Raw genomic sequence first — 27,163 nt, forward strand, 5'->3', positions numbered from 1 at the left:
CAAGCTCATGGCACCAAGTGATGAATTTGCTTTGTCAAAACATTAAATCCAAGGAAAAAACAATAAGGACAACCAGAATTTGGAGATGTTACTCTGTGAAAACAATATAATGACACCACATAGTGTATTGATGTATCGATATGCTCATTCTCCAGCCTCTTGCCTGCTGGCTGTGGCTTCACATTCAGTGCACAGACACACAAGTATAAATGTCCTCACATGATTGTAGCTAGACATTGAAAAATTGGACAGAAGCAAAGGGAAAGCAAACAAAACAATTGTTTGTTGCACATTTGAATCACTTTATTTTTTAAGCAGCAGCTTAAAAATTATTGGTTTGCTTTGAAATAAACTGTATTATACGTTATGTCAACACACAATGTTAATTTTTGTTGCAGCTGATGCTGCCAGAAAAATACTTCCAATAAGCGGAAAATATTGTTCAATGTCAATGTATGAATTAAATCCTTTTTATGACTGCACGTCAGCCAAAAGGCTGAACCTTATGCCTGTTTAATGTGTCAGTGTTTGCTTTAAGTTTGAAATTCTCATGCTGAAATAAAATCTCATGCAGTGTGACTTTGTGACTTCCGACAAGCAGTGGATAGAAAAGATTATTTCACTGTTTCCCGACATCTAAATGAATGTATTGTAAATGCAATCTGAATAAAATCAATTTCGGCAAATGTGGATTTGATCCCACTTTTATAAATTTCACACCAACATCACTGACACTGTAACAAACTCTGAATTAAAGCACATTAAAAATAATTCATCACAACATTTACAACTGAATCACTAAACATGGCATTATAATAAAGTCAGTAAAGTCAGTAAGTAATGACTAAAAATACCCTCATATCAGCTGTCGATTGTGCTCGTCATTTGTACATTTTATACTTTTCACATTACAATTAAGTTAAAATTGTGCCAAATCTAAAAGCAGAATATAGGACATACAAAAGCCTGCACTAATGGAAGGGGCTCCTCACACAGACATATCAAGGCAACATTAAAATCCATACATTTGCAAAAAAAATGACCTCCAGGTTGCGATGACTGACCACACGTTCATAAATTACAATCAGAAACTGTCACTGTCACTATCATCTCTTTCAGTCAAAGCTGTATTAAGCCTGTGAATGGCTTCATATTGTCTGAGGTGCATTTAAAAAAGCAGCTACAGCAATAATTACTCGGTGGACAGTTGAGTGGTCTGATTGAAAAACAGTAAAGGAGAAGAGCTAACGAAGGCATTGATGCATCTCTCTTTTTTCAAAACATGAAAACATGGAACTCGAAGAAAAAAAGAAAAATCCCCTCTTGTATGGCTGATTCTCAATGCTCCATGATTGAAATTGTATATTAAATGCTTTTGTGCTTTTTTTTGGTCTCGTGTGAGGAGGTGATCTGCTTCTCACACACTGAAGACAATGTCACGTTGAAGTAAATCAGCGTATCACAGACACATGTATCATGTGAATTTTCTGTTGTTGTTATCGCACAGGTTTCTTTCCCCTCTAAACAGCTGTTGTTTTCTCCACAGGTTTCTTGTGTCACTCAGCACTCTGAGCTCTGGAGCAACAATGTGGCTGCTGCATGTTCTCCATCAGCTGACGGAAGGGGTTTCTTCTGCGTCGGCTCACCTCTCCATCCCGCTCTCCCCTTTTCCCTGGACGGCCCTTACCCTTACCCGAACCCGAACCAGAGCCAGAGCCAGAGCCAGAGCCAGAGCCAGAGCCAGAACCAGAACCGGAACCCCCCTGGATGGACTCTGGAGAGAGGGGCACGGCTGAGGGGTTGAGAGGAGGAGGGGGAGGCATTGAGGGCTTCTGCTTCTTCACCTGTTTCTCCAGGTGTTTCTGGATGGCCGAGCCCAGCACAGCCACTTCCACCACTGCCCCGTACACCTCCCACGTCATCCCCTTTTCATCCCAGCTCACTTCTTGCACCGGCTCCTCACCTTTCTCCTTAGAATTTATTGCCTCCTTAGTGTCCTCTTCAGCTGCTTCCGCCTTTTTCTCTTCAGTTTCTTTCTCCTCCTCTTTGTCCTCCACCAGCGGCTCCTTTTTATCTTCTTCCTCCTCCTCCACTATCTTCTCCTCTGTGCTTGCTTCCTTTCTTATCTCAGGAAAGGTTGTGATGGTGGGCGTTCTCGGGGTCATAGGTGCTGTAGCGACAGACCGAAACTCCACCTGCTGACCCACTTGCAGCTCAGCATCTTTAGTCTCTGTGCCTACGCCTCCACATCTCCCCAAAGAGCTGGGGAAGTAGAAGGCTTGGTCGCCCTCAGGAGGGGTCATGGGGCTGGTAGCCACGGACTGACACTGCACCACCTCCAGGCTCACCTGCGTGCGGATGTTGTGGCAGCCGAAGGGAGCGGGGGATTCAGGGACAGGAGGCTTTGTCACTTCTCTCAACTCACCACACGCACCTTTCTTTTCTTTCACTTCTGAATTCAAGTCTGTTTTTGCTTTGGTGCAAGCAGAAACAGATGATTCTTCTGTATTTCTTTGTGGAGGGGTTGCGATTGAGATATCCTGTACATCAGGGGCAACAGTTTCTGTGGAGATAGTCTCCTTTCCATCCGCCCTCTTTGCATCACCGCTGTTCTCCCCTAGTTCCTCATATTCATCTATTTTGACCATCTCTGTCTCAAGGGGATAAAAAGATGACTCAGCCTTATCTTCCTCTTCCTCTTCATTGTTGCCATAGTGGGTCACCAGGATTGTAATGTCTTGATCCATACTTCCCATCCTCTGTTGCTTACACTGCTGATTACTATCCTCCAGAGTTACTTGCGAAATTGTTAACCCGGCAGCATTGCAGGAGCTCTCTTGAGATGTAATTGAGCTAAAGCACTGGCTTTGCTCCTTTGGTGTGGTACATTTAAAAGTTCCACTTATCTCTGACTTAGTCTCTTCTTGACTTTTTGTCTTTTCTTGTTGGCCACTCTCCCTCTGCGCCTCACTCTTTTTCACTTCATTCTCCTTCTGCACCGTCTCTCTCCCGATAAGCTCTGGGAAAGCCGTGGTCGAGGGCGTCTTTGGCGTCATGGGAGACGTGGCCACAGAGCAGAACTCCACCTGCTGACCCACCTGTAGCTCTGCGTCTTTAGTGTCAGCACCCAGAGCTCCGGACTTCCCAAAAGAGCTTGGGAAGAAGAAGGAATGGCAGCCCTCAGGAGGCGTCATGGGGCTGGTGGCTGCAGAGCGACTCTGGACCACCTCCAGGCTGACCTGTGTGCGCATGTGTTGCTGGCCGAAAGGAGCTGGGGAACGTGGGTCTGAGGGACCTGGGGTTGCTGGCACAGACACTAATATATTTTCAATGTCTTTTTTTCTGTCATGACCTAAGCTTTTATCCTTAGATGTTTCCCCCTGAGTTTCTCCGTCTCCATCACTTAGGAACTTATCAGAGACTGTCGTGTCGTTATGTGCTGCTGTTGTTTTATCATCTTCAGGCTGTTGTGTCAGAGGGATGGCTTCAGTCTGCATAGGGTCTTGACCACAACCCCCTCCTGAAAGTGCTTGATCTTTGGATTTTCCGTTCTGGTCTCCCTCTTGAACAGAGCTGGCACTCATGTGAAGTTTTGGCTGAGGAGTTGTTGTCTCTTGATTTGTGTTAATCTGAGGTCCGTCAGGCTCAGAGCTGCCATATGAGCCGCCTGGACGCTCTCCATCATCTGTCTTCTCACACGGCTTGTTGTCTTCTCCGAGACCTCTCATCTCGTCCTTCAGACTTCCCATTTTGCCTCTGCATTAAAGTTGTTGAAGTACCTGCAGGGCACAACACAGCACTGATACACTGCAAATTGTAATCAGTAACTATAACAACAACAGTGCGATAAAAATATTCTGTCATACGATACCGATGTCAGGTATGCAAACGACATGTTACCAAGTTACATCATTGCTACTATTTGATGGACATTATTCACATGCTTATTTTGTATTTTAGGTCACTATAATATATATAATATCTGGGATATATACTATAATAAAACACATGATTAGACTGCATTTTGAATTACTGATTTTATTTACATTTTACTGTTAGATTATATATAAGATTGCATCTTTCTGCCCTAAAGATTTATCCACACAGTTCATATTGCAGTTCTGTTTTGATCCATATCACATAAAAGCAGATACATGCACTGGAACTTGTCAAATTTGAACTATGAAAATAAACAGGATAAAACAAATGGCAAGAAATCACGAGTAACAGACATACCTCAGCAGTCCAAGTCAGACTGAAGTCTCTCCATGACTCTCACTCACATTTGGGTCAAACATGGCAAAATCTCAGCGTTGATCGAGAGCCACATCTGTCCGTATGTCTCCCCCACTGATTGATGGTGATAGCAGTGGCTACAGGTTTGTCTCTAGAAGAATCTATCTTAGGCAATCCTCGCTCTTTAAGCTGCGGCTGTGTCTATTGAAAAGCTTCACATTTTCCAGTTTCCCTGGAAACCACGGTCGGGTTCTGGCAGTGAGTGGTAATGTAATGACAAAATCTCTCTCCAGCTCTCTAATCATCAGTAAATCATAGTAATTAACTCCAGGTTTTCATTGCAACACAATGGCAAACTGTGTGCAGGGAGATAAACCTGTGAATTAGTCAACTGGCTTTTGGGGGAGGAAGAATTGGATATAAAAGCTTTCATGTTACTACAGATGATCGGTGCGAGAGCTTCTAGAGGGAGGGTGAAGTACGCAACAGAGAGGAGAAGGGATATCTCTTCTTAATAATGAATTGCTACTTTAGGTAAGGCAGGGGTGGCTGAGGGGCACATTTGAATGACCACTCTCTGTGTTAAGAATGCACAATCATAATAAAAAGAAGGCTGAAAAGATCAAAAAGGCACTTCCTGTAAATCACAACCTTGTGCCATTTGTGGAGGCAGATCATCACAGGCTTATTAGAGGACCAGAAAAGCAATGCAACCTCAGATCTTTTTTGAAGGGAATTTGTGAAATAAGTAAATGTGTTCTGCTGCAACAGTGGAAGCGCATGAAAGACAGCAGGGGATGTCAGCTGAAGGAGCTTGGGGGAAGAAGAGCTGCGCCTCCCACACAAACACACACTTGTGAACCGCCGCGTCTTTCCTACTCGTTCCTCCCTCCAACTGCTCCACTTTGCTACACTTATTACTCTAGAGCCTCAATAATTTAGCTTGCCTCGAGTAACTGTGTGGATCTGAGGATGTTTATATTCCTCTCATTTTTAAGAATCGCTCCTTTTGTGATTTTAGTGTAACGGTGGGCTGCATCTTGCCCAGAACACTATGTACTGACAGAAGTAGTCTCAGCATTAATTCAAAGGTCTCCACCAATCCCTGGCTGCCACAGAGTGCTGTTGCCTAGCAACCACGTAGTGTGATGCAGGGAGGTGTGCTGCTGAGGGCCAAGGTAGACAGCGCTGATCATATTCTCATCAGGAGCCATCAGCCTGCCAAAGGCCATCTTTCAGCAACGTGTTGGTAATAATTGCCACGGTGATTTATTAGGGAGCAAAAACAGGATGCAGCACAGACAGAGCGCCTCTGCAGCTACTAACAGTGTTATCTCTACTGTGCGTGGCAGGTTATCACATTTTAAAAACCTGACAAACATGTTGTTATCTGTTTTTATTTTCCAAAATAGTCACATTAAATGAAGTTGATAATAAAGCAAGAAACACAAACGGAAAAAGGGTAGAGGAAAATAAGAAAATAAAAAGACAGTTAATAAAGACTTCTTTAGGAATGTTGGCTGTGTTTTTTCAGGTTTTCCGATGCCAACATACTTCCATCGAAACATTATTACTTGTCTGAAATGGAAGATGAGACAAATTGTCCCTAGTGGTTCAGCTAACGGTGTCATATTTTTCAGGGATCATTTGGTCTCGAATTTCTGTCCAAACTCCTTGATGGTGTCCGTGGCCTTGTCCGCAGCTTTTCCTATGGCTGTCTGAGTCTGTGTGCCGGCTTCTTGAGCAGCTTCAAAGAGTCACAGTGAAGCAGAGGAGAAATAATCAGGAATGAGTGATAAGCATATATTTATGTTTAAAAGAATAGCATGTATTAAATCAATTCCGTTAATTGCATTCCTGTAACGTTTTTAGTAAAAAACACTTTCAATCAAGCTAAATATGTATTACACACAGTGTTGTGAAATAATAGGTCATATTAGGAGCTTAGCTTTCATCAACCGTTGAACATTTAATTCAACGTTTTTCTCATCCTCTGACAGCTTATCACTGCACTCTTAACTCCTCACTGCTCAAAGTAGTACACCCACTTGACCATCATAATGCTTCAAAGACAGAGGAGTGTGCACTTTACCTATGGTGGCTGTTTCTTTGGAGGAGTCTGCCACCTGCTGCACAGCTTCTTGAGCTGCCTGCACTGGAAAACACATGACAGGGACTTACAGAGACTGACCAGCTTCTAAACTATTCAACTTTGGTAAATGCCTTAAGTTGTTTCTCTTTTTCAACCAAGAAAGAAAAGCCCTTGTGGGAGGAGCAGCCTTTACCGGACCTTACATTGGCCCTCTGTTTTCTCACAGCTGTAGTTCTACCTGCAGTTTCTGTGACGCCCTTCGCAGCCGAGTGGCTCGTGCCTTTCAGGCTCTCAAAGGACTTCTTGAACGCGGCCATGGCTCCTGTCTCTGTCCCTGCAGCGTCCACACATCCGTCTGATCCGACAGCAGCAGGAGAGACTGTTTATACCCTCTGTTTGAGCCCGACACCACCGAGCCTGAACGTTCCAGTCGGATTAACCCAAACAAAACCAGCCCAAAGCGGCCCGACCAGACTGGCATTCCAACTATGACAGCGTCCTGCCAAGGGCAAGAGCCCGCTCAGCAGATTTTACACATCCTGTAATTAAACCCCTAGACAAGAGTGAGCAGAAAAGGGAAACACGTGAGTAATAAAATAGATAAACCAACAGGCATAAAAAGAAATAACAGAATTGGTTACAGGTGGTTTAAAAGGCCAAAAGTGAGTTTAAACATTATCAAACACCACCAAATGGTTTCTTTTTTTGATCTTTATTTACAGAGGAATGTATGTTTGTCTTAACACATAAACCTTTATATTGACAAGTCCTGCAATTGAAAGCACATATTGATATGACAACCATCATGATTCCAAGACATAATATATTGACTTTAACTTGTTAAAATCTTCAGTACACACAAACACACGCACACATAAACATGTATACTCTGTCAATTTCAGAGATTACAGATTTACTGGAATGATTTCACAAGCAAATATAAAGATACAATGTAAAAAACTCTTACTTCAAAAAAGTTCAAACAAATTTCCAAAGTGCAAAACAAAAAAGAAAGAACCCACAAACAGGCATTGTCGACACTTAGGAGGATATTATTGTTTTCATATCTGCTTGCAACCGGAAATATTAATTTTTTCCACTCCCAATGTCGCATTGGAAGATGACAAACATCTATTGCACATTTCTAAGTACAGATACACACAAGTACAAAGTCACAAGCCCTGGCTCTGGTCTCATTTCATTGGGAGGGAGTCAAGGAAATGAGACAGAGAGGACAAATCCTACGTCTCAATAATTACCTACACCCAACACATTACATTAATAACATGACATTTACAATATATAATAATAAAAGATTTGTGTTGAAGGAAGAACATTTTTCAGTGGGAATGCTTGTCTTTTTGTTGATTTTTTTGCAACAGGGTTATAATTGTGATAGTTTCAGCATTTGTCCTTTTTATTATTAGAAATATTATTGTGCTGCTGGTTGGTTGGTGGCATTGACTGGTGCTTTTATGCTTCTGGCTCGTAGTCCTGGCTCTCCTGGGCAAAGAAGAACAGATTTTTTAAGGGACTGGCAGGTAAAATCCATAGCACAGAGAAGCTCTATGGTTTTATCCAACAGTAAGACTTTGATAGACTTGATCACATGAAATACGACTTAAATCAATTTAAGAAGAATACATATGACAGAGGGCTTATGGTAATACATGATTGTGGTCTCCTCAATGTAATGATGTCACTTTATCACAACTGTAAGCTCCTCTGCTAGTCTCTCTCTCTTCAGCCTGCAGAGGGCAGCAAAACCCTACACCAGCTTCAAGGACGTGTCGTGAGCACAATCCCAGCATCCTTGTAACCCTGCACACGCCTCTTTCAAGCACATGATAATGAAAAAAAACAACAACACAGCCTCCAGGAATATGCAATAGTCTTAGGACATATAATGTGTTCACAAATACAAGAGTGTTACTGGATGAGATGGATTTTTATATGCAAATCCTCCCTAAGAAGGCTTGGTTCACTCTCTAGCACTCAGGCTTCATATTCACAGCACTGCAGGGAGACCCTGACATTACCCACAATGCACAGAGGCAGAGAGCGTCATCACCACACCCATTCAGACAGAGCTCGCACATCGCTGGTGTAGCAAAAGATGGGGGAGGGGAAGCGATTGCGGAGGAGAGGAGCATGAGAGGGAGATGGAGGAGGACATGGATGACACAAGCTACAGCCTTTGAGAAATGTCCCTTTTAATTTGCATCTCAGGGAATATCTCAGTTTCATATTTTCAATTGGATGCAATAATCTATTCAAGAAAAGAAAATAGAAAAAAATAATCTAATTAAATGCATTAGAGAATTTCTTTTAATGCAAAATTAAATCTTCCTCCAACTAAAGGGGATTCTGAATATTTTAATATTCTCTATGAATATAACAGTTTTCTGGCTTAAAACACAGCTGATGCAGAAATTTAATCCATTATATATACCAGTGAAAGGATTTTTCAACAATATGTACATTGTGTGATATTTGTATTTACTCTTAGCTATTTAAAATCTGGTTTCAAAGAAATAGGTTCTGCAGAGTTTGTCCCGCCTCTGACAGCCAAATTCCAAAAATAACCATCGGTGTCAGACTCCCATCCTTCCTCCCCACACGCATGCACAAACACACACACACACACACACACACACACACACACACACACACACACACACACACACACACACACACACACACACACACACACACACACACACACACACACACACACACACTCCAAACGCTCAATGTAGGTAGGTGGTGCTAAATTCACTGTACTCGTTATGTGGCAATTGGCTTGTTAAGCCCTCTGTTTTCATTTCCAGAGAAAAGAAGAATTATCTCAGCGTGAGTGAGCTGTAATGTTTGTGTGGGACGAAGTGAAGGGGGGCAAGTGTGGAGTGCTATTGAAATGCAATACAGCTATAATGTGAGCCTCAATCTACAGTAAGTGTGACTGCAGTCTATAAGTTGACCGTGTTTTTTATAGGCTTTTTGCAAAACATACAAAAAGCAATTTACAACAAATCTTATTTCACCACAGAGACATGAGATTGATTCTTTATTGTAAGGCAGAGGCATGTATGTGCTTTGTGTCGTGTAGTCTGATTACCTGCTGGGACCCATCATATGTCTCCCCTTCTGCCTCCAGCATTGCTTCTCCCTGGCCCTCCATGGCCTCCTGCCCGTACTCCTCAGGCTGCAGAGACAGGAAGACGGAGACGATGAGGATATAAAATCAACTAAAAATATTTGAAGTTACTACTTATTTGTGGTACATCACTATTACATTTGAGTCACAGAGCTCAGCATCAGATTTTCCAGAAATACATACAAGTCGATCCCCAAGAAGCAATTCCAGAGAGACTCCCGAAGACACTCATATAAGTGCACAATACAGAAAATATTTCTTGGTAACATTGGAGAAACCAGCAAGAGAACGCTAGGTGTTTTATTTCATTATCCAACCAAAAAACCCAGGCCAGTGTTAGAAGCTAGCAGTGCTATGTGTGTAACTAGCAAGAAAGCTGTAAAGTCTGCAACACTGACAGCCCGTCCCTTCAGGCCTCCCTTCAAAGCTACAATATTATCATAACGACCGTATATAACAAATATGGCTAATGTTTTATTTGGTTCACATCCTACAAATTCAGCTTGAAATCTGTCATTTTCCGCCACCATTTTTGGATTAGGAAACATTAACAGTAGTTTAATTTGCAGGGGACAGAATATTTTTTCATCCAGATAGTTAGAAGATGATGCTGCAAATACCTTCAGAACAGCAGTTAATGTTTTCTACCAACCTCAGCTGTGTTAAGTGCTAAATAGCAAACACAAACATTATAAACTAATGTAATAAACTAATGGAAAAAATTATCATCATTGCACCGGCAGCTGAGATTAAATGAAAAAGGCGCTCATATTGCGCATCTATTAACAATATATTCAAAACGAATTAGCAAACTTGATTTCTTTGTATTCTAGGATGAAAATCCAATTAACGGGTCTTTATGTAAAAAAAAAAATATCACTTGTGCTTTCATGATCTAGTAACAAACAATATCAACCAATAATATCAACATTGATATTATCGGTTATCAGTTAACATTATCATCGTGAGCATGTTAGAATGCGAATGACACTGACTTTTAGCTCAAACACACACTGCTGTACCCGAGTACTGTATCATAGAGCTACTAGCATGAGTGTAGACTCTTAGCCACATTTGCTGAATATTCCTTGTTTGGAAAAATTGAATGCCTAGTTCTATGATGTAATGGTAATAGAGAGGAAAAAAATTGGGGGCAAGACAAGACAAAAACTGACGACGCCTGTCTCTCAGTACTTCTCAAAGGAAATTGTGCATTATGAGGGGACTATTTTCAACTGTTGACTGATACATATTTGGTGCTCTTGATGTCAAATAAACTATATCTGTCTGTGTTATTTATAAAGGAACATGTCACCAAATGCAACGATGTGGCTCAATGATGTGATTTTAATCATTTTTGGATAACAATTGAAGCACAGAGGAGTAAGAAATTGGATAAAAAGACTTGTTAGTATTGTTAATTCATTGTTGGTTTTCAATGACTATAAGAAAAACATAGAATACCACCACTCTTATAGTTTACTATTCAAAGTGACGTCGATATTGATTGATATCCTGACGCTGTGAGACTCTCCTTCTGAGAGCTTTTTCTGATGCAGACAGCGCTACATCTTTAATGCACCTCCTACTTCAAGCCCTTAAAACAAAGCTAGTGGGTCAGCACACATTTATTTTTAAACCCAGCACTAATCAAGTCAATTAGGTCAGAGAAGAACATACCGTAATCCTATGTACTGTATTAAGCTGGTGTTATTGCTGTAAACCCACCAACATGATTAGCATGGCCTTAAATGCTGCACAATGGGAAACCACCACAAAGACACACCTAATCAGACGGATCATTGACTGAGAAAAAGTGAACATGAAAAGTGTTTTTTGTGTGATTATAATAGTGGAGAAAGACAAGTTTTGTGTCTGACTGATCACATTTGAAATGTCTAGACTCAAGCACAAGATAAGCCTTAATGTTCAGATAATTTAGCATAAGTTTCTCCTAAAAAGATTATTTTAAATATTCCTAAGTGAAATATTTTATTGTACGTATGGATCAGTAAGTGCAATTTTAAGTTCAGAATATAGTGACATAGAGGATATACAGCCCAGCAAGAGCTAGAGCTGAGCAGTAGATCGGCACATGTGATAAGAATATCAACAGTTTAACAATCTGTTGTTAGGGTGTTGGAATGAGTAGTTTTGTCACTCAGATAGTGCCTCTGAGAAGCCTATTAGAGCAGGCTGTCAGATTTATTAGATTAGTGAGTCAGTGGACGGAGTCCAACTCTGAGGGGATGAAGGCTACGGACAGCAAGACGACCTCCCTGTCTCTCTGACAGACTGACAGCGAAAAACGATCCATAGAATGTGTATCACCCAAATTTTCAAGCTTGGCTATAAGAAGAATTTTCCAAGTCAAATCTGTTCCACCTCTGTGATCAAACTCTGTATAACCGTATGAATTGAAGCTATATTTTTGAGACTGAAGGCAGCTTGGTGTGCAGAGCAAACTGTGTGGAACAACAATTTATCCTCGGAAACCCTCAAACCTCCTCCAATACAACAAGTGTAAAACAAAGCCTAAGCACAACTGCCTTTCTTACTATTTTAATTGTATAAAAGCTGTTATCAACCAGCAGGTCTACCCTTTACATTTTGCAGCGTGAATGTTGAGGAAAGCAGAATCACGCTGTGGAGCCAGTGTTAAGCATTAAGAGACATGTTTTTAAGTACATAAGTTAACTTTTTCTCAAAAAAACCTGATCTTGTTTCCTTCCGTAGCAGCAAATGTCTGTGCTGACAGCAGAGGAATAAAACAGATGTGGACCAGTAACTCTATGTTGAAGTGACACGCAAATTCATCAGCCCGTGTTTATCCCTGCTGTCTAAATCTGGCTCTGCTACATCCACAATCCCGTCCAGACTTTAATGAACACAACTAACAGAATAAAGTGATTCTGGAATGAAGGTTTAATCAGTTTCGCAAGTGTGCACATCCATAAGTAGGCTCAATCAAGAATATCAATAAGCTGCTGTATTAAATATGCATATCATATACAGTTTTAAGTCACTTTATTATATGCATGCTATTAAAGGGGCAATCCATCAGCTGCTGCTGCTTTGACATTTCTACCAAAATTGTTGATATCTTTTTTTTGTTATCTTATCTTATGAATCCCAAAACTATATTTAAACTAAATATTCAAACAATTGACTCAATGAATTGAACAGTCGGTCAACAAACAAAATTGAATTATTTGAACAATTTGAGAGTGGTGAGATAGTTTTATCAATCAAACTGCCAAACATTCACTGTTCCATTGACTTAAATGTGGGGTTTTGCTTTTTTCCAGTGTTTATTATCATTGGAATGTGATATTTTTAACCAGCAATTTTTGAAAAAGTTTTGAATTTTTTTGAAAAAAAACTAGATTCTGGTTGTATATACCCAAAAACAATAAAACAAACAAATGATAAACTGACCATAAATACATATATAACCATCTCTGATGTTATTTCTTAATTAAGGGCCACTGATTTCCTGTAGGTGCTCGTGAACACTGCTTTACTTTGTCTAATAACAGAAACATACTGAAGAAACTAGAACAGTGTGTTACGACTCACTATGTGTGCTATATGGGAGCTGATGGTGACTGTAACAGTGTACATACGTTCATGTCAGCAGGGAATTCGTCCTTTTTCCCCAGTCCAGTGGCAGCAACAATGTTCCCGACGGCTCCAGTGGTCTTCTCAGCCACTGCAGAGACACACAAACATCATGGACACACACACACACATGAACATTATCTCAACAGATTTAGCAGACAGATTAAAAGCATGCACATCATGTCTGACCTCTTTTGTTACTCAATTGATTATTGTACATAATGACCACTTATACTTGCCCCCTTCAACATACAAAACCTCCCCCATTACCATAATGAATTTGCCATTTCCCAGTAAGGAGTAAGTGGGTTATCACGCTAATGAAACTGAGCTTGTAACTGTATCAGTAATGAAGTTTGCGTTTGACTAACAAAGAGAAAACTCACCTGATCCCACGCTGTCTTTGGCCTTGTTACCTGAATTAACAAAAAATAAATAATTGTTAGAAATGTAACTTCAAGTATCGTTTGACATTTTGCCTTTCAGGATTTTTTTCTTCTGTGGGTATTGAACTTTACACTCGCCGGAAAACTAACCACTAAAGCACTACTGCCATCCACTCTGAGTTTTAGGCTGCCTTGTAATTTGTTAAAAGAGCATTTTGCTCTTTCACCACCTTGATAGGTCATCTACCTGACAGCATGATTCATGACAAACTGATGCTACAGAAGCCAGACTTAATAAATAGCTGTATTACATTCAAAGACACAGCACTGAAGCGTCCTGTTCATCACTGCTCGCATGATTCTCTTTGATCTGTCACTACCGACCAATCATTTTTCATACAACTGATGCAATATCAACTTAGTTTTTTATTCACAGCTCCTTAGGGAATATAGAACAATCATGGCTGCAGACCTTGGGCTTGCTTGTTCATTTTATTGTGAGGAGTTAGTGGACTTTGTGGACGACTTAAAGCCAAAACCACCAATCAATTCTCTGACCTTTGGCAGATCTCATCGATCCACCCTTACTCCATCAAGCTATTTGAGCAATAAAATAGTGGCCACTGGCCCTGAACGATCAAGCATTGTCATCTTCTCTACTGTGCAGCAGTCACGTGCCTTATTGGTCCCTGAGGGCCTTTAATAGCCTACTGAGGAGAGATGAAATGATGATGAAGTACAGAACCGTCGCAACAAAAGGCGAGTCTCAACACAAAACATACATCTAAGACTAAGCATCTGCTCCGATGAAAAGCAGCTACAACACTGCATCTTCAGGTATAAAATACACGATTTGATAATCATTTTTGAAAATCCTTTTCAAACTCATTAAGAGATGAAAATAAAAATAAAAAGTGTTATCTTTTGCAAGAAAAAAATAGATTTAAGTCACCTTGCCGGTTATAAAATACCAGCTTAAGTCTATAGTTCTTGGGTGTGAAATATATTATATTTTTGTCTCCTAAATATTGATAATAAACATTAGCATCCAAAACATTATATAATTGAAACTGATTACTAAGAGTTGTATTATTTTTTCAAGCAATTTCAGGCTGTAGCTATGGTTTAGCAGACGTGAGTAACAGATATACTGAGACAGTCGTAGTAGGGTGCATGCTGTTGATGCTTTATGAATAAGGCTGTTAGTTGTGACATTAAATTATATCTAGTACAGCAGGGTTTTTCTCATTTCCACCTCTCCTTGCCTTACTCAGGCTGTCTGCTTAGCTCAGCTGGGTGGGCGGTCTGCAGCAGCTGTCTAAAGGTGGGCCCTAGGCCTATCAGATCACTCTCACCCCTCCTCCAAGAGGGGCCTTCAAGCGAATCATACGCAGCTTTCTAGGGCACCGCTATGCTCAACAAGCAGCACGCAGGAGCACAGAGATGCCACATGACTACTCCTTTCCCTTTCTATGTGCCACAGGCAAAAGGCACGATGAAACAACACAGCATGGAGAAGGCGTACGTGTTTTGACTGCAGATTGACATGTTTGGTTCTGGTGATGAGTGACGGGGACACGGTGCTAAATACGAACGGGTCCATCTAAATGCAGACACATCAGACAACTTGTCTTGGAATATGTGCATGTGCACAGATTGTAAAGCCCTCTGAGGCAAATTTGTAATTTGTGATTCTGGGCTATACAAAATAAACTGAATTGAATTGAATTGAAATTGAATTGGAATACCCAGCGTCAGGGAATCAATGTTATTGGCTGGTGACTGTAGAGCTACCAGCAGGAGTGTCACTGGATATTTGGGCCCTCTGAGAGCAGGCTCAACAACTGACAAGATAAATATCAGTAATGGCTGGCAGGTTCCAGGGCTCTTGTCCAGCTCTGAGTCCCCTGACTCATCTGGCCCTCCCCCCATTCCCCCGTAACAGACCGACTGTAAGCTAACAAGCAGAGCTGGCCAATATGGAAGAAATGAATGATCACAAATGCCATGGGGTTTGTCAGTATAGACCTACAGCTTGTGAAATATATGAAATCACATGAATTACAATAAAACAAGACATTGCTCATCGCAATTAATTGTGCGGTAAATTACTTGAATTTTCAAGAAAAATTGCTATACATGATCTACTTCCAGCCTCTCAATCATGAAAATATATATTCTGATTAATTGCTAATGCAAATTATCATTAGTTGAAGCCCTAGATATATTAAAACCAAAATATACAACTCAAACTAGGTTCTCTAAAATAATTAATTGAGTTTGGTATTCATTATTTAAACAATAGAACTGGTTAGCACTAGCTACCGTGACATCAAAATTCCATTATTTCATAATGATTTGGCACCATTAAAGAATAACCCTAAATTATTGACCAGCAACACAGATAATTAAATCCTGCATAGCACAACCCTACACATGAAGCGTAAAGCTGGAAAATAAAAACTGTGAAAGATTATCAAAGATATTGAGACAATCATTTGTCAGTTTCTAATGCTCCTTTGCCCGACTGCTTGCTAACCTTTTTCAGGTGTCAACCCACCTTCATGTCACATGTGTTTATTTTAATAAGATCTAAAGCAAGTGAATTGGATTAGGCCAATAATCTAATGCACATATTCGGCAATTGAACTTTAAACTTGTGCAACAGAGGCACTGATCTGTGCAAAGAGCCGTAATGGTGTCCATTACAAATTAAACTGCACTGCAAAGGACAAAAGCTGAGGCCTTTAGTCTGTTTGTCTCAAGGAGGTGAGACTGTTTTACAATCTGCTGCCGTCCAATGCGCTGACATGTGGCAAGAGCTGCTCCCACCATCCCACCATCCTGCTGCCCCACCCCCATCCCTGCTCCCATCTTCTGCCTGTAGCCCAGACAAGTCAGGCGAGAGGGCACGAGGACATTCAGAGCCCTGTATTACATCACGCACGTCAAAATAACTCCTCATCCCAATGCATCCATTTAAAAACAACTTATAGTACAGTTTGATAATACATAGGGTAAAATCAGTAGTTAATATACTGCATCAGCCTGCATAAGTAAAACAAGATATTGATCAACTGACAGGCAGATTTATTTATTGAATCACTGCTGACTTATTACGCTACTCTGAATGAGGACTGCATTCAGTTGTACTTATTATGCCGTACACTTTCACACACATATCAGTCATTTTTACTTACACCACATGTTGAGTCCAATACTACAGTAGTTAAACATAGAAAATTTTGCATGAAGGTGTAATATTGAAATTTAACTGCATCATGATGGTGGTGAACAAGAGGTTAAAGACTAAGTAATGCATACAGCCAACTGGTAGCTTACACGTCTGAGGGGAAGCAGGATTCTGCTATTTATTGGGCTAATGAAGGTGGTTATTGTAAAATGTAACCATTTGTTTTAGGACATAATGGGGATGCTGCAGGAGCTAAATTATAAAATATTCTCTCTGCTGATCTGTCACTGCTCATGCATACTGTATAGGAGGAGCATTAGCAGACTCAATGTGCCTGTGATTGCATGTAAAATAACCTGAAAACAGATGTGTGATCGACTTACCTACAAACATAACTCCTTCTTTAGTCTTTTCAGCCGCAACCGCAACTCCCTCCTTGGTCTTCTCTGCTGCCACAGCCATCCCTTCTTTCGCTTTAGACAAACCCTTCATAAACACATCCATCTTGGCCGAGTAACTGTGGAGAGATGGACCATACCTGCTGTCAGTCACCATCACTGCTGTCACTATGGACACATTTTATATATATATATGCACGTGTGGCGTTTAATAGCTCATAATAATAACCATCTTTGGGTGTATAATTTCTATCTATTTCTACAAACCTCTCTCTCTCTCTCTCTCTATATATATATATATATATATATATGGGTCTATCAGACGACCATACGTTACAGTAAAAGAAGGCAGCAGCGCCTCCTGTGGTAGATCCTGACAGCTGCACATCAGGCTGTAGTAAAAAAAACCCTCTGTTCACTCATGCATTCAACCCCCTTTTGCACATCCTCGTCAGAGCATGAAATATTCAGAGGCAAAAAGATTTCAATGAAATGGTTAATTGTGGTGGCGCTCATTAATTATTGCTCGCCTGTAATGCTACCCTCAGATGGCAGGGCTGCGACTGAGGGGGTATTAAAAGAGCAGGCCGTATTAAAGGGACTATCAAATGATACCAGCAGGAAATATAAATATATATATATATATATATATATATAGCAAGGGCATCAAAACGATGCTGGAGGGGGAGGGAGAGAGGGAATCACGATCTACACTATCATATTCCCACGCCTTTACGGTTTAAGCGTGGACTTATGTGGATGCAATTTGAGCTCGTCAGATCACACGCACGGAAACATTTAAATAAAACAGACAAGGCTGCACACCAACAGCTCCAATTGTCTTATTGCATTTCACACCAATCCATTTCCAGTCCCACCCTGGGTGTTGCAGGTCAAAGCTTTTAAAAAATGACCACATTGCATATCATTTCCCCGATTACCATCCCTCACGTTTGCATCGGTGCCTGGCTGACATTTATTATTTTTCATACGCCAAAATGGATAGCGAAGAGCAGCCTATTAAATTCATAAAAAGGGATGAGGGCACGATGCAAACCAGTGTCTTCACATGCACGCTCCTCAAATGGTGGTGACCTCTATGCGCGTTAAAAGTCTCATCCTAGTGCAGTGACGCATAGAAAGGAAAGGAGTGCTTACCTATTTACAAAGAGACGTCGTCTTGTCCCCTTATGGTTCAATCGCGCAGTCGAGTCACACTATCGTCTGAATGGGAGATAGTTTCAAGTGATCACTAGGTGGGCCTTCCTCGGGCTGATCTCCACCAACAGGGACGGCCCCCTTCACGGCGCGGATGAGACTATCACGTCGTCCCCTCCCTCCCCCCTTTTCTCTCTCAACCATGGTTCACTCCACTATTGATCACCACGAGATGTCAACTTGTACAGCAAGGGAAATGACTTTAACAGAGCCCACACCAGCTCATCGTGTCCCTTTGTCTTTTGCAGAAGTTAGACCCGGTGTACATGACAAAAAAATGAAATAAAAAAATCATATCTGTAAAGTGACTATATGAATATTATGTTATATGGACACAATACAATTGTCATATTGTGCAATAATAGGCCATCCGGGTGGGAGTATCACCCATTTGTCAACATTTGATAAATGAAATGATAATGATGATATTTATTTTTTTATTACTTGACCTACTTTTAATTGTTTCTTTTGGACTCCATTTTGGATTACATTTTTGCTGCCCCCACCACATATTGCACTAAAACTGGTAGCATTTTTATTGCCTTTTAATTAAGAAATGCAACCACCATTCTATATTAAGGTAATGTCATATAGTTTTTTTGGGATCAATATCTTAACTGCCCCCAATTTGCAGGTCGTGTTACAGAATAACTATGTACTCTCGTGAGGTGGAAAACGTTTTAAATCAACTACCCCACTTCTGTTTAATGTGCCAACACTGACATGCGTAGAACAGGAGTGTGATCGGGAGGGTGATACCATTTTGAGTAAGAGACGGGGGTTCATTCATACACACACACATACATATGTATGAATACATACATATATATATATATATATATATATATATACATATATATATATATATATATATATATACATATATATATATATATATATATATATATATATATATATATATATATATATATATATATATATATATATATATATATATATATATATATATATATATATATATATATATATATATATATATATATATATATATACATATATATATATATATATATATATATATATATATATATATATATATATATATATATATATATATATATATATATATATATATATATATATATATGTATATATATATAATATTCAGGGATAGGAAATAATTTTAATTTCTATGAAAAACAAACCAAACGACAAACAGGTCAATGAATACAAGATCAAATAATACACTTTGGTATAAGGCTAAGAAATAATGAGAAATAATGAATATATATATATATATGAATGTATAGTATTAGTCCTTAATTGTAATTCAATGCTATGCGGTCAATAACTCGTGACTTTTCCCTGTAGGCCTATTCATTTACGTCCGCAGTGGACTCGTCTCAGCCAATCAGAGCAGAGGATGACCTCAGATGGAATCATGGCGGAATATCGGAGTGGATGAGGTTTTGATGCTTTCTAGAACAGTAATAAACACTACATTGTGATAATAACGCTGTTGCTGGATACTACACGTTTCCCAATGAGATGATTTGCAGCCTCGACGAACCACCCCCTCCTTTTTACCCCCCTCTGACGTACATACAGTGACGCGGTCCTCCATGTAGTGGGAGAGTATTTACGAAATCATCCTTCTTCCCCAAACTCCCCCCTCCAGTTTGAGGAAATCCCAGATAACTACCTCTCCTTGAAATGGCCCTGTCTTGTCTGATCTGGTCTCGTCGAGCATGAGTAGGCAGGATGTGGCCATTATGTGCCATGACCTGTGAAGTAGATAACCTCGTAAAGTATGACCACCATTCTCTCCTACAAAGAGAAATGCAGAATAGCTGTGCTGTACCAGCCCAAACTATAACATTCACCTCCCATGTATTAGTTGTGCTGCGAGAGGAACAGCCCTTTAAAGATGTTCTTTTTCACATGGCTTTGTGGGTTTTTGTAAACAACCATCATGACCTTATTTTTCATCCTACCATCCATTACATATTATGTGTGATTTGTGAGCTGAACCGTATCTGTGCTTTGGGCAGTAAGGAAGTATTAAAGCTCCATCCTCCATTGAGTACCAGTCAGGCGCTGTCCAGAGTCCTGAACTGAATTGTGTCTCTGTCCATGGTGCTGAAGCCAAAATGACACAGGCCTGCAGGATAGGATCTAACTCATAAGGGGTTATTAATGTCTCCCTTTAAAACAATTCAAGAAACTTAACGAGCAGTTAACCCTGTTGTCTTTTAAAACTGCTTTAGGTTCAGAGGCACAGGAGATACATTCAATATCTTGGTTTCCTCACAGACTGTTGGAACTTGTTAGCTGCAGCTGCCCTCTTGTGGTCTTTTGTGAGAATAGCATGTCAACGTTTAGCATTTCCAGATTACTTGACTGATATTGCATATGAAATCAAATGCAAGAGTTGTTTTTATGAAACCACATCATTACGTTCATTTATACCCTTTAATTAATAGTTAGTAAACATGCAGTAGCTCCATCTTAGCATCTCGTGTTAAAAATATTTAAAGCAGCCTTACCAAATTCATCTCATTAGTTAGAACAACAACAACATGAATATTAATAATCCCTATTCAGGTATAGTTCCTGTTCAAAATTAGTGGGTGGATGTTTGCTCATGCATTTTAATGTAAAGCAAATAAAATGTAATATATCTTCACTGTCAGGGTGGACATTTGACTTATGCTCACCAAACACAAGATAAAACAAAATAAAAAGCAGACAAGTAGTTAGCGGAAAAAAAACATAGACGTGGTCATATTACACGTAAAAACAGTTCATGTCTGTGGCTTAAATCTTCTGTTATACATTGCTGAATTAAAAGTATTGATGGCACTTTGGATAAGGAGTCATTCAATTAAACTTTAGTTGCCAGAGGGACATTATAGTGCCTCCCTGAGCTCAAGAGCTCAAACTGACTGAAGCTAGAATACCAGGATACTCAAAGCTTTCTTCTTTGTCCTTTCTGTAAAAAGTTGAGTTAAGGGCTCTGGAGGTTTTCCTTTTTTTTTCCCTATACAAAGTTGCTGTGAGCATCTCTTGAAAATGTACAATATAAACTCTTTTACACAGATTCAACATGTTGACAAACATGTGAATCTGGCTCTGTTTTCAGATCGTATTTAGTGCAGATACTTCATTTTTAGTCTTTGCCGCATTCATTTCTTGCTGGCAACTACGACACAATATTTGATGTGCCTTAATGTGGGCCACATAGGCAGCTAACACTTATGGGTCTGTTCTCTCCAGAAGGAAACTAAGCTAATGTCATCAGCATACTTAAACTTCTTAAAATCTTAGATATTTCTCATTGATGATAAATCCACTGGTAAGGAGAGAGAATAGTGCAGAGGAAAGAACATAGCCTTGTCGGCAGCCTTAGCTCCCAGGGAGCATGTCTGACATGCTGACACAGACCCTTCGTGGGCAACGGGAAAGAAAGTCTCTCATCCAGAGAACGAACCATGTATTGATGTTGAGATCAATGAGCCTTTTCAGGAGAATATGTCTTTCCATTGAGTTAGAAGTTGAGCTAAAACCCAAGAGTAGAACTCTGACATATCCTTTGGAATCCATTAGCTGTTCAGTAACTGCAAGCAGAGTCAGCACAGCGTTGTCTCAGCTTATTATATATTCAAACTGGAGTGGATCTAGTATAGCGGCCTTAGTGAGGATCAAGAGGCTGGCCAGAACCCGTTTTAGTTTGCTTTTAATGAAATGTGCTCAATACTTAAAATTTCCGTGCATAGAACCGAGAAACTAATTATAGTAAATAGCCATTTCAATATACCAATACCATTTTGATTGTTGAGCTGAAGGAATAATCCATGATTTAAAATATCCCATAAGTATGCCACCCATTCATTTGCCCCAATTATTCTCTCTTGATTTTGTGTTGTTTTATTAATCAGGACAAGCTAAGCTATGTTTGTAAAGGTCAGAGAGTGGACAAAAAAGACTGAATTATTACTAAAGCAACATTTCCCTTTTCTATTTAGATTCTGATTTTACTTAAGTACATTTTCACTGTACTTAACCAGCCCCCCTAAAATAAAAAATACATTGGGCAGTAGGCTCCTCTCCCCAAAGGAAAGTACTGAATGTATGAGAGAAAAGTTGCTAGTGACATAGTTACTAAGACGCTAAAGTAAGGAAGGTTTCAAATCAGCCGCATTGGGTTGTGCATGCTACTTTAACAATGTGTGCCTGTTAGTAAGTTAGTAAGTTAGGAAAAAACAATCTCCATGTTATACATGACTCATATAGTCAATTTACTGGGATCTATACATATACAGTAGAAGGCATTTGCTTCAGCCAACAGTTGTTATGTAATAGTGACTTGTCAGATTGATTTCCCGTTACAATGATTCTCTCAAGAGGTATTTTCAGGTTCAGGCTTCTCTCACTGTGATATGAACTGCCACATTCAGGCCAGTATAAATACAATCAGATATAGATTTCACTTCTGTGGTCGAGGTAACTTATAATTGTGAGGATTGACATGTATGCCAAAATCTGAGCCCTGTGACTTAAAAGGGCGTTCAAACTGACATACTTAAGCCTATGTGGTTGTGTGATGCAATAACTGCCCAGTTTGAATCCTTGAAATACAAATATTCTTAATAACCTTTCTTAAATAGTGTTTCTAAATAATTTGTCAAGACGTAAGACATTAAAAGCATTTCAATGAACAGCACTTTGCAAAGCCTCCTCTCAGCGGGTTAACCATATTTGAATAAGAGGAGCTTGCTATACGAGCCCGTTGTTCAGCCTTTGAGGACTTGGTTTTCCCATCCATTAAACAGATACCCCCTCACTACACTACCTTAACCTGCACACTTCAAAGGAAACAACGTGCCCAGAGCACATCTGAGCTCAAAATCACGAAAATTGAATAATGCTGCTTCTTAACTTCCATTTTCTTCGTTTTGTTTGCAGATGATTGTGGCTGCACAGGTTGGTGTTAATGACAGCATATCTGAAGTAGACTGTGCAAGCTCCACAGAACCAGCGGCAGGCCAAAAATAAAGGTGATTCACCATGCCTTACATTCTGGGGAATAAATGTTGAAATAAAATGTTCTCCGTCTGCAGTTCCAAAATTGCTAGCACAGTCAGATTTCTTAGCCTCAGTCGGCAGTGGTCTTTCAGCCACAGTGAACCCGCCTTTATCTATCATGACGTCTTTACACCCTGAGCTCCTGCACAATGCTTCTCCTTTTTTTACAGATCCACTGAGTGGAGTCGGCCAGTCACAGCGAGCATTATATAATTCCAATCAATCTGAGTTATAAAATCTTGACACAGGTCAGGCCGCGCCACAGCTGAAATTTACAGCTGTTTAGATTGCAAGTCGTTTTCCCCGTGGCATGTGCATACACACTGCATCTGCCTTCTGGAGCTGAGTGAAAATAAAACCCTGCCTGTGAGGGGGACTTCAAATCTGAGTTTTACTCCCTCTTAAATGCTATCATGAGTGATTGGGTACATTTACCGTATCAGAATGCATTCATATACTTTAGGCTGCCATAAACTGTATGAAAAAAAGGAGGGAGGGGGTGCTTGCAGCAGGTCTTTGAGTAGGAAACATTCTTGACATTTTTAAGAATGATGGAAAAAAAAACAGCAAAGTAAGGTAGCACTCAACACCTCTAGGTGGCAGCAGAGACTGTTTATCTTCTCCAGAGGTGTGATTACTATTCACAGCACTAACCAGGGTACATATCAACCCCAAGACATGCGTGAATCGATGCAGTTTAATGTGTGCACGGTTGCACAGAATGAAATATTCACTTGTAAATGACACACCTCCGGAGGTTGAGTATGGATGTTATTAGACCTGTCATCACCTTGAGCCGTCTGAGCTCTCTGTGTCTGTATGCATGTTCAAGTTTAGAATCAACATCCAAAAAGGGAAATTAAGATAAACTTTCATCTCACATTTAAGATGTATTTTTATGTCACATACTGTAGCCTAATCACTGTTAATGTCGTAATGTGCACCGTTTACGGCTGTAGAGGATTTGTGCTCTATTTGTTTACAACACCCGTCTGTGTTTGTCATACAGAGCATCGCTGTGACCTCTCCATATCTCTTAAGAATACACCAACGCTTTTAATAATGCCAGTTAATTTATGTAACACTTGTTGTTAACACATTTGTTTAAGTGTTCCTTTACCCACTGTGTACATTATACACACTGTGGGCAAGTCTACAGTCTGCTGATCGAACTATCCTTTGGGTATAATAACGGATGCACTAAAATTAAAGGCATTATGCAAATTGTACATACAAAGTGCCCAAAGCTATTCTCCATCTTCTTTATGCATGCAGGCTTAATTCAATGAATCTGTGTGAGAGCACTTTCCCCAACGATTGGACTCGATATACAGCACCTGAATGTAAGCCAAGCTATACAGATTAACAATGTGAAGTACTGGAAGCAATATAACAATTATGTCATAGCAATTTGTTAAACTGTCTCAAGGCTGAGCGCATGAACAGAAGGTTAACTTATGGATTTTGTGTGGCTGCATGACAGTGTGTGTGTGTGTTTGTGTGTGTGTGTGTGTGTGTGTGTGTGTGTGTGTGTGTGTGTGTGTGTGTGTGTGTGTGTGTGTGTGTGTGTGTGTGTGTGTGTGTGTGTGTGTGTGTGTGTGTACGTCTGCAAATTTGCTCCTTAAAGGAAAAGGTTGCTCATTTTTATTTTATTTGTCAATTTTTGGCAGTTATATAAACCCATCCCAGCTGGCTGGTTGCCTGCACAATTGCCTGCTATTAATGTTGGTGCATAATTGCATTACATAATGTGTTGTGCTGTCTTTTTGAGGAGTCAAACAGCTGTGGCTATTGGCTGTCTCTGCTGTGCACAGAGTCAAGCACTCTCCTCTAGTACGCTGCCAGACGACTGCCTGATCACAAATGGGAGACGTCACAGATCATTGTCAATTTTAAGCCATATCAATGGGGCTTTTGTAACAGCTACAGACCTTCAATGTATTTCATCATTGAAGTGTAATATTTTAAATCCAGGGAGATTTGATTCATTTCTTTTCTTTTATCAGACTTCCACTTATTTCAACAAAGCAGTCGTACAATGTCATCAGTGGCAGACAGAGAAATCAATCGCTGTTGTAGAGATAGAGAGAGAGATAGAAAGACACACAGAGAGAGAGAGAGAGAGAGAGAGAGAGAGAGAGAGAGAGAGAGAGAGAGAGAGAGAGAGAGAGAGACGAAAGAGTCTAGCATTTAAAGCGACTGGCTCAGCCTGTTGGCTTCCCAGCAGATGGTAGTGCAGCATCACAGAGGAGCATCTCACAGAGCAGGATGAAAATGGTGCAGGAGAAGAGCTGTCTGAAAATGAACGCTGCAGATTCCGAGGTACCAACCTTAATGGGATAATAGGGTAATATCTTACCTACACCATCATTGTGCAAGGCAGCACATTTAAAAAAAAAAAAAAAAAAAAAAAAAAAAAAAAGGAACAAGAATCACGAATGACAGCAGTATATCTTTCAACATCTCCCATATGGTGTACCCAGGGGGACGATTAAAAGTGGAGCACATTGATAGCCGGGGTGCAATGAATGTATGTGCGCATGGCTGCAGTTTTGAATCCAGTCACTTACGTAAATGAATCTAGGATTGAGTGCAATCATAATATTCAAACTGCAGATTAAATACTTGATACGGCAAGAGCAAAGACAACCAGCTGGGTTAACAGAGAGCAAACAAGGAGCAGAGCAAATATCAAATGAGCTTACATCAGATACGTCAAAAGTGCTTACAAGGGCCTTGTTTGCATCACAAATAGCATATTTTACGGGAGGATTTGGCTTTTTTGTTTCATCAGACTTTGCTTTGTTGTGTGGTATCACAGGTATTTTCATGTCAAATATAAAGCACTCTCTACCTGTTTACAAAGCTAGAGCACTTTGCTATTTCAGATTTGGCATTTACAAATTTGCTACGCAGTAAGTGCATGTTAAAAGCGAGATCAAACTGGCTGAATCACACAGGTTTCCAATTGCCTCTGCCCTTATACAGAAAGTCAAGTATTGTTTCTGTGCTGTATAGCATGCCATTTGGGAAATATCTTGGCTGTCTTTTAGCTCTATATTGGATGGGAACGAATAGATTCACACTCTCAAAAGTGCTTGAAGAAAGGGTGGTGAAGGAAGCTTGTCACAGTGTAGCAAAAGCACCAAACAGGCTCAGAACAGCAAGTGGCCATATACAACAATGTAGCATTCTCTGTGCCCACCGAAAAGGAAAGAAGAAGGCAGGATGTCGTGCTCTGGTGATGCAATGCAATGTATTAACAAGAACAGAGGAGTATTTAAGGCGAAACACATCGCACAATATATGTTCTGACAAAATATATCAGTGCAGGAAACATCAGCCACAAGTTCTAAAGCAGAGCTGTATCCTTTGAAGTCCTGCAAAATGGCTCTCATCAGATGAGAGCTCTACAGACTGAGACATCCAGCTTATAAAAAATGCTGTGATTGGAAACCTGGTAAGCTAATGAGTTTGCACTTCTATCTTCTCAATTTGTACAGGCTTTTGTGCCAAGGCCTTTGAGGCTTTTCTGTGCCAAGTCGTGTAATACTATTCTCATTGTTCGCCTGAGAATCTGACACTTTTTTTCGTGAAACTTAGGGGGACTCCATCTCCAAACTTTTTCACATGGGAAAGACAGGGAGGCAGGGAAAATCACTGTGAATTATGGATATTGCTGCAGTGAAATGAAGTTGACAAAGAAATGGCGTAAAAAAAAAAAAAATCCTGTCATAAATGGCTCCAAAGGATGGATATTTTACAGCTGCATCTGAGCTGCAATGCGGCGTTACAAGTCATAAGACGTTCTTGTTA

General features: G+C 40.1%; 1 protein-coding gene across 1 annotated transcript; it reads right to left on the reverse strand.

Annotated features, from left to right (window-relative positions):
• Positions 1-7,035: 7,035 nt before the first annotated feature.
• Positions 7,036-18,289, reverse strand: sncb (synuclein, beta). Its single transcript, XM_054597789.1, has 6 exons — positions 18,242-18,289; positions 17,069-17,202; positions 13,493-13,522; positions 13,112-13,197; positions 9,447-9,533; positions 7,036-7,831 (listed from the first exon to the last, which is right to left on the reverse strand). Exons 2-6 carry the CDS (start codon positions 17,187-17,189, stop codon positions 7,802-7,804), a joined length of 354 nt encoding a protein of 117 aa, XP_054453764.1. The 5' UTR covers positions 17,190-17,202; positions 18,242-18,289; the 3' UTR covers positions 7,036-7,801.
• Positions 18,290-27,163: the final 8,874 nt, after the last annotated feature.

This window comes from Anoplopoma fimbria, chromosome 4 (assembly GCF_027596085.1).
Source record: "Anoplopoma fimbria isolate UVic2021 breed Golden Eagle Sablefish chromosome 4, Afim_UVic_2022, whole genome shotgun sequence".
Lineage (NCBI taxonomy): Eukaryota > Metazoa > Chordata > Actinopteri > Perciformes > Anoplopomatidae > Anoplopoma > Anoplopoma fimbria.

What these genes read in the sequence shown, in the direction of transcription:
- sncb (XM_054597789.1), bottom strand. Translation starts at nt 17,189, where the DNA reads ATGGATGTGTTTATGAAGGGTTTGTCTAAAGCGAAAGAAGGGATGGCT. An exon ending in AGAAGGAGTTATGTTTGTAG is followed by an intron (nt 13,523 to 17,068) that starts GTAAGTCGATCA and finishes TTGTTAATTCAG; the next exon opens with GTAACAAGGCCAAAGACAGC. An exon ending in CAAAGACAGCGTGGGATCAG is followed by an intron (nt 13,198 to 13,492) that starts GTGAGTTTTCTC and finishes GTGTCTCTGCAG; the next exon opens with TGGCTGAGAAGACCACTGGA.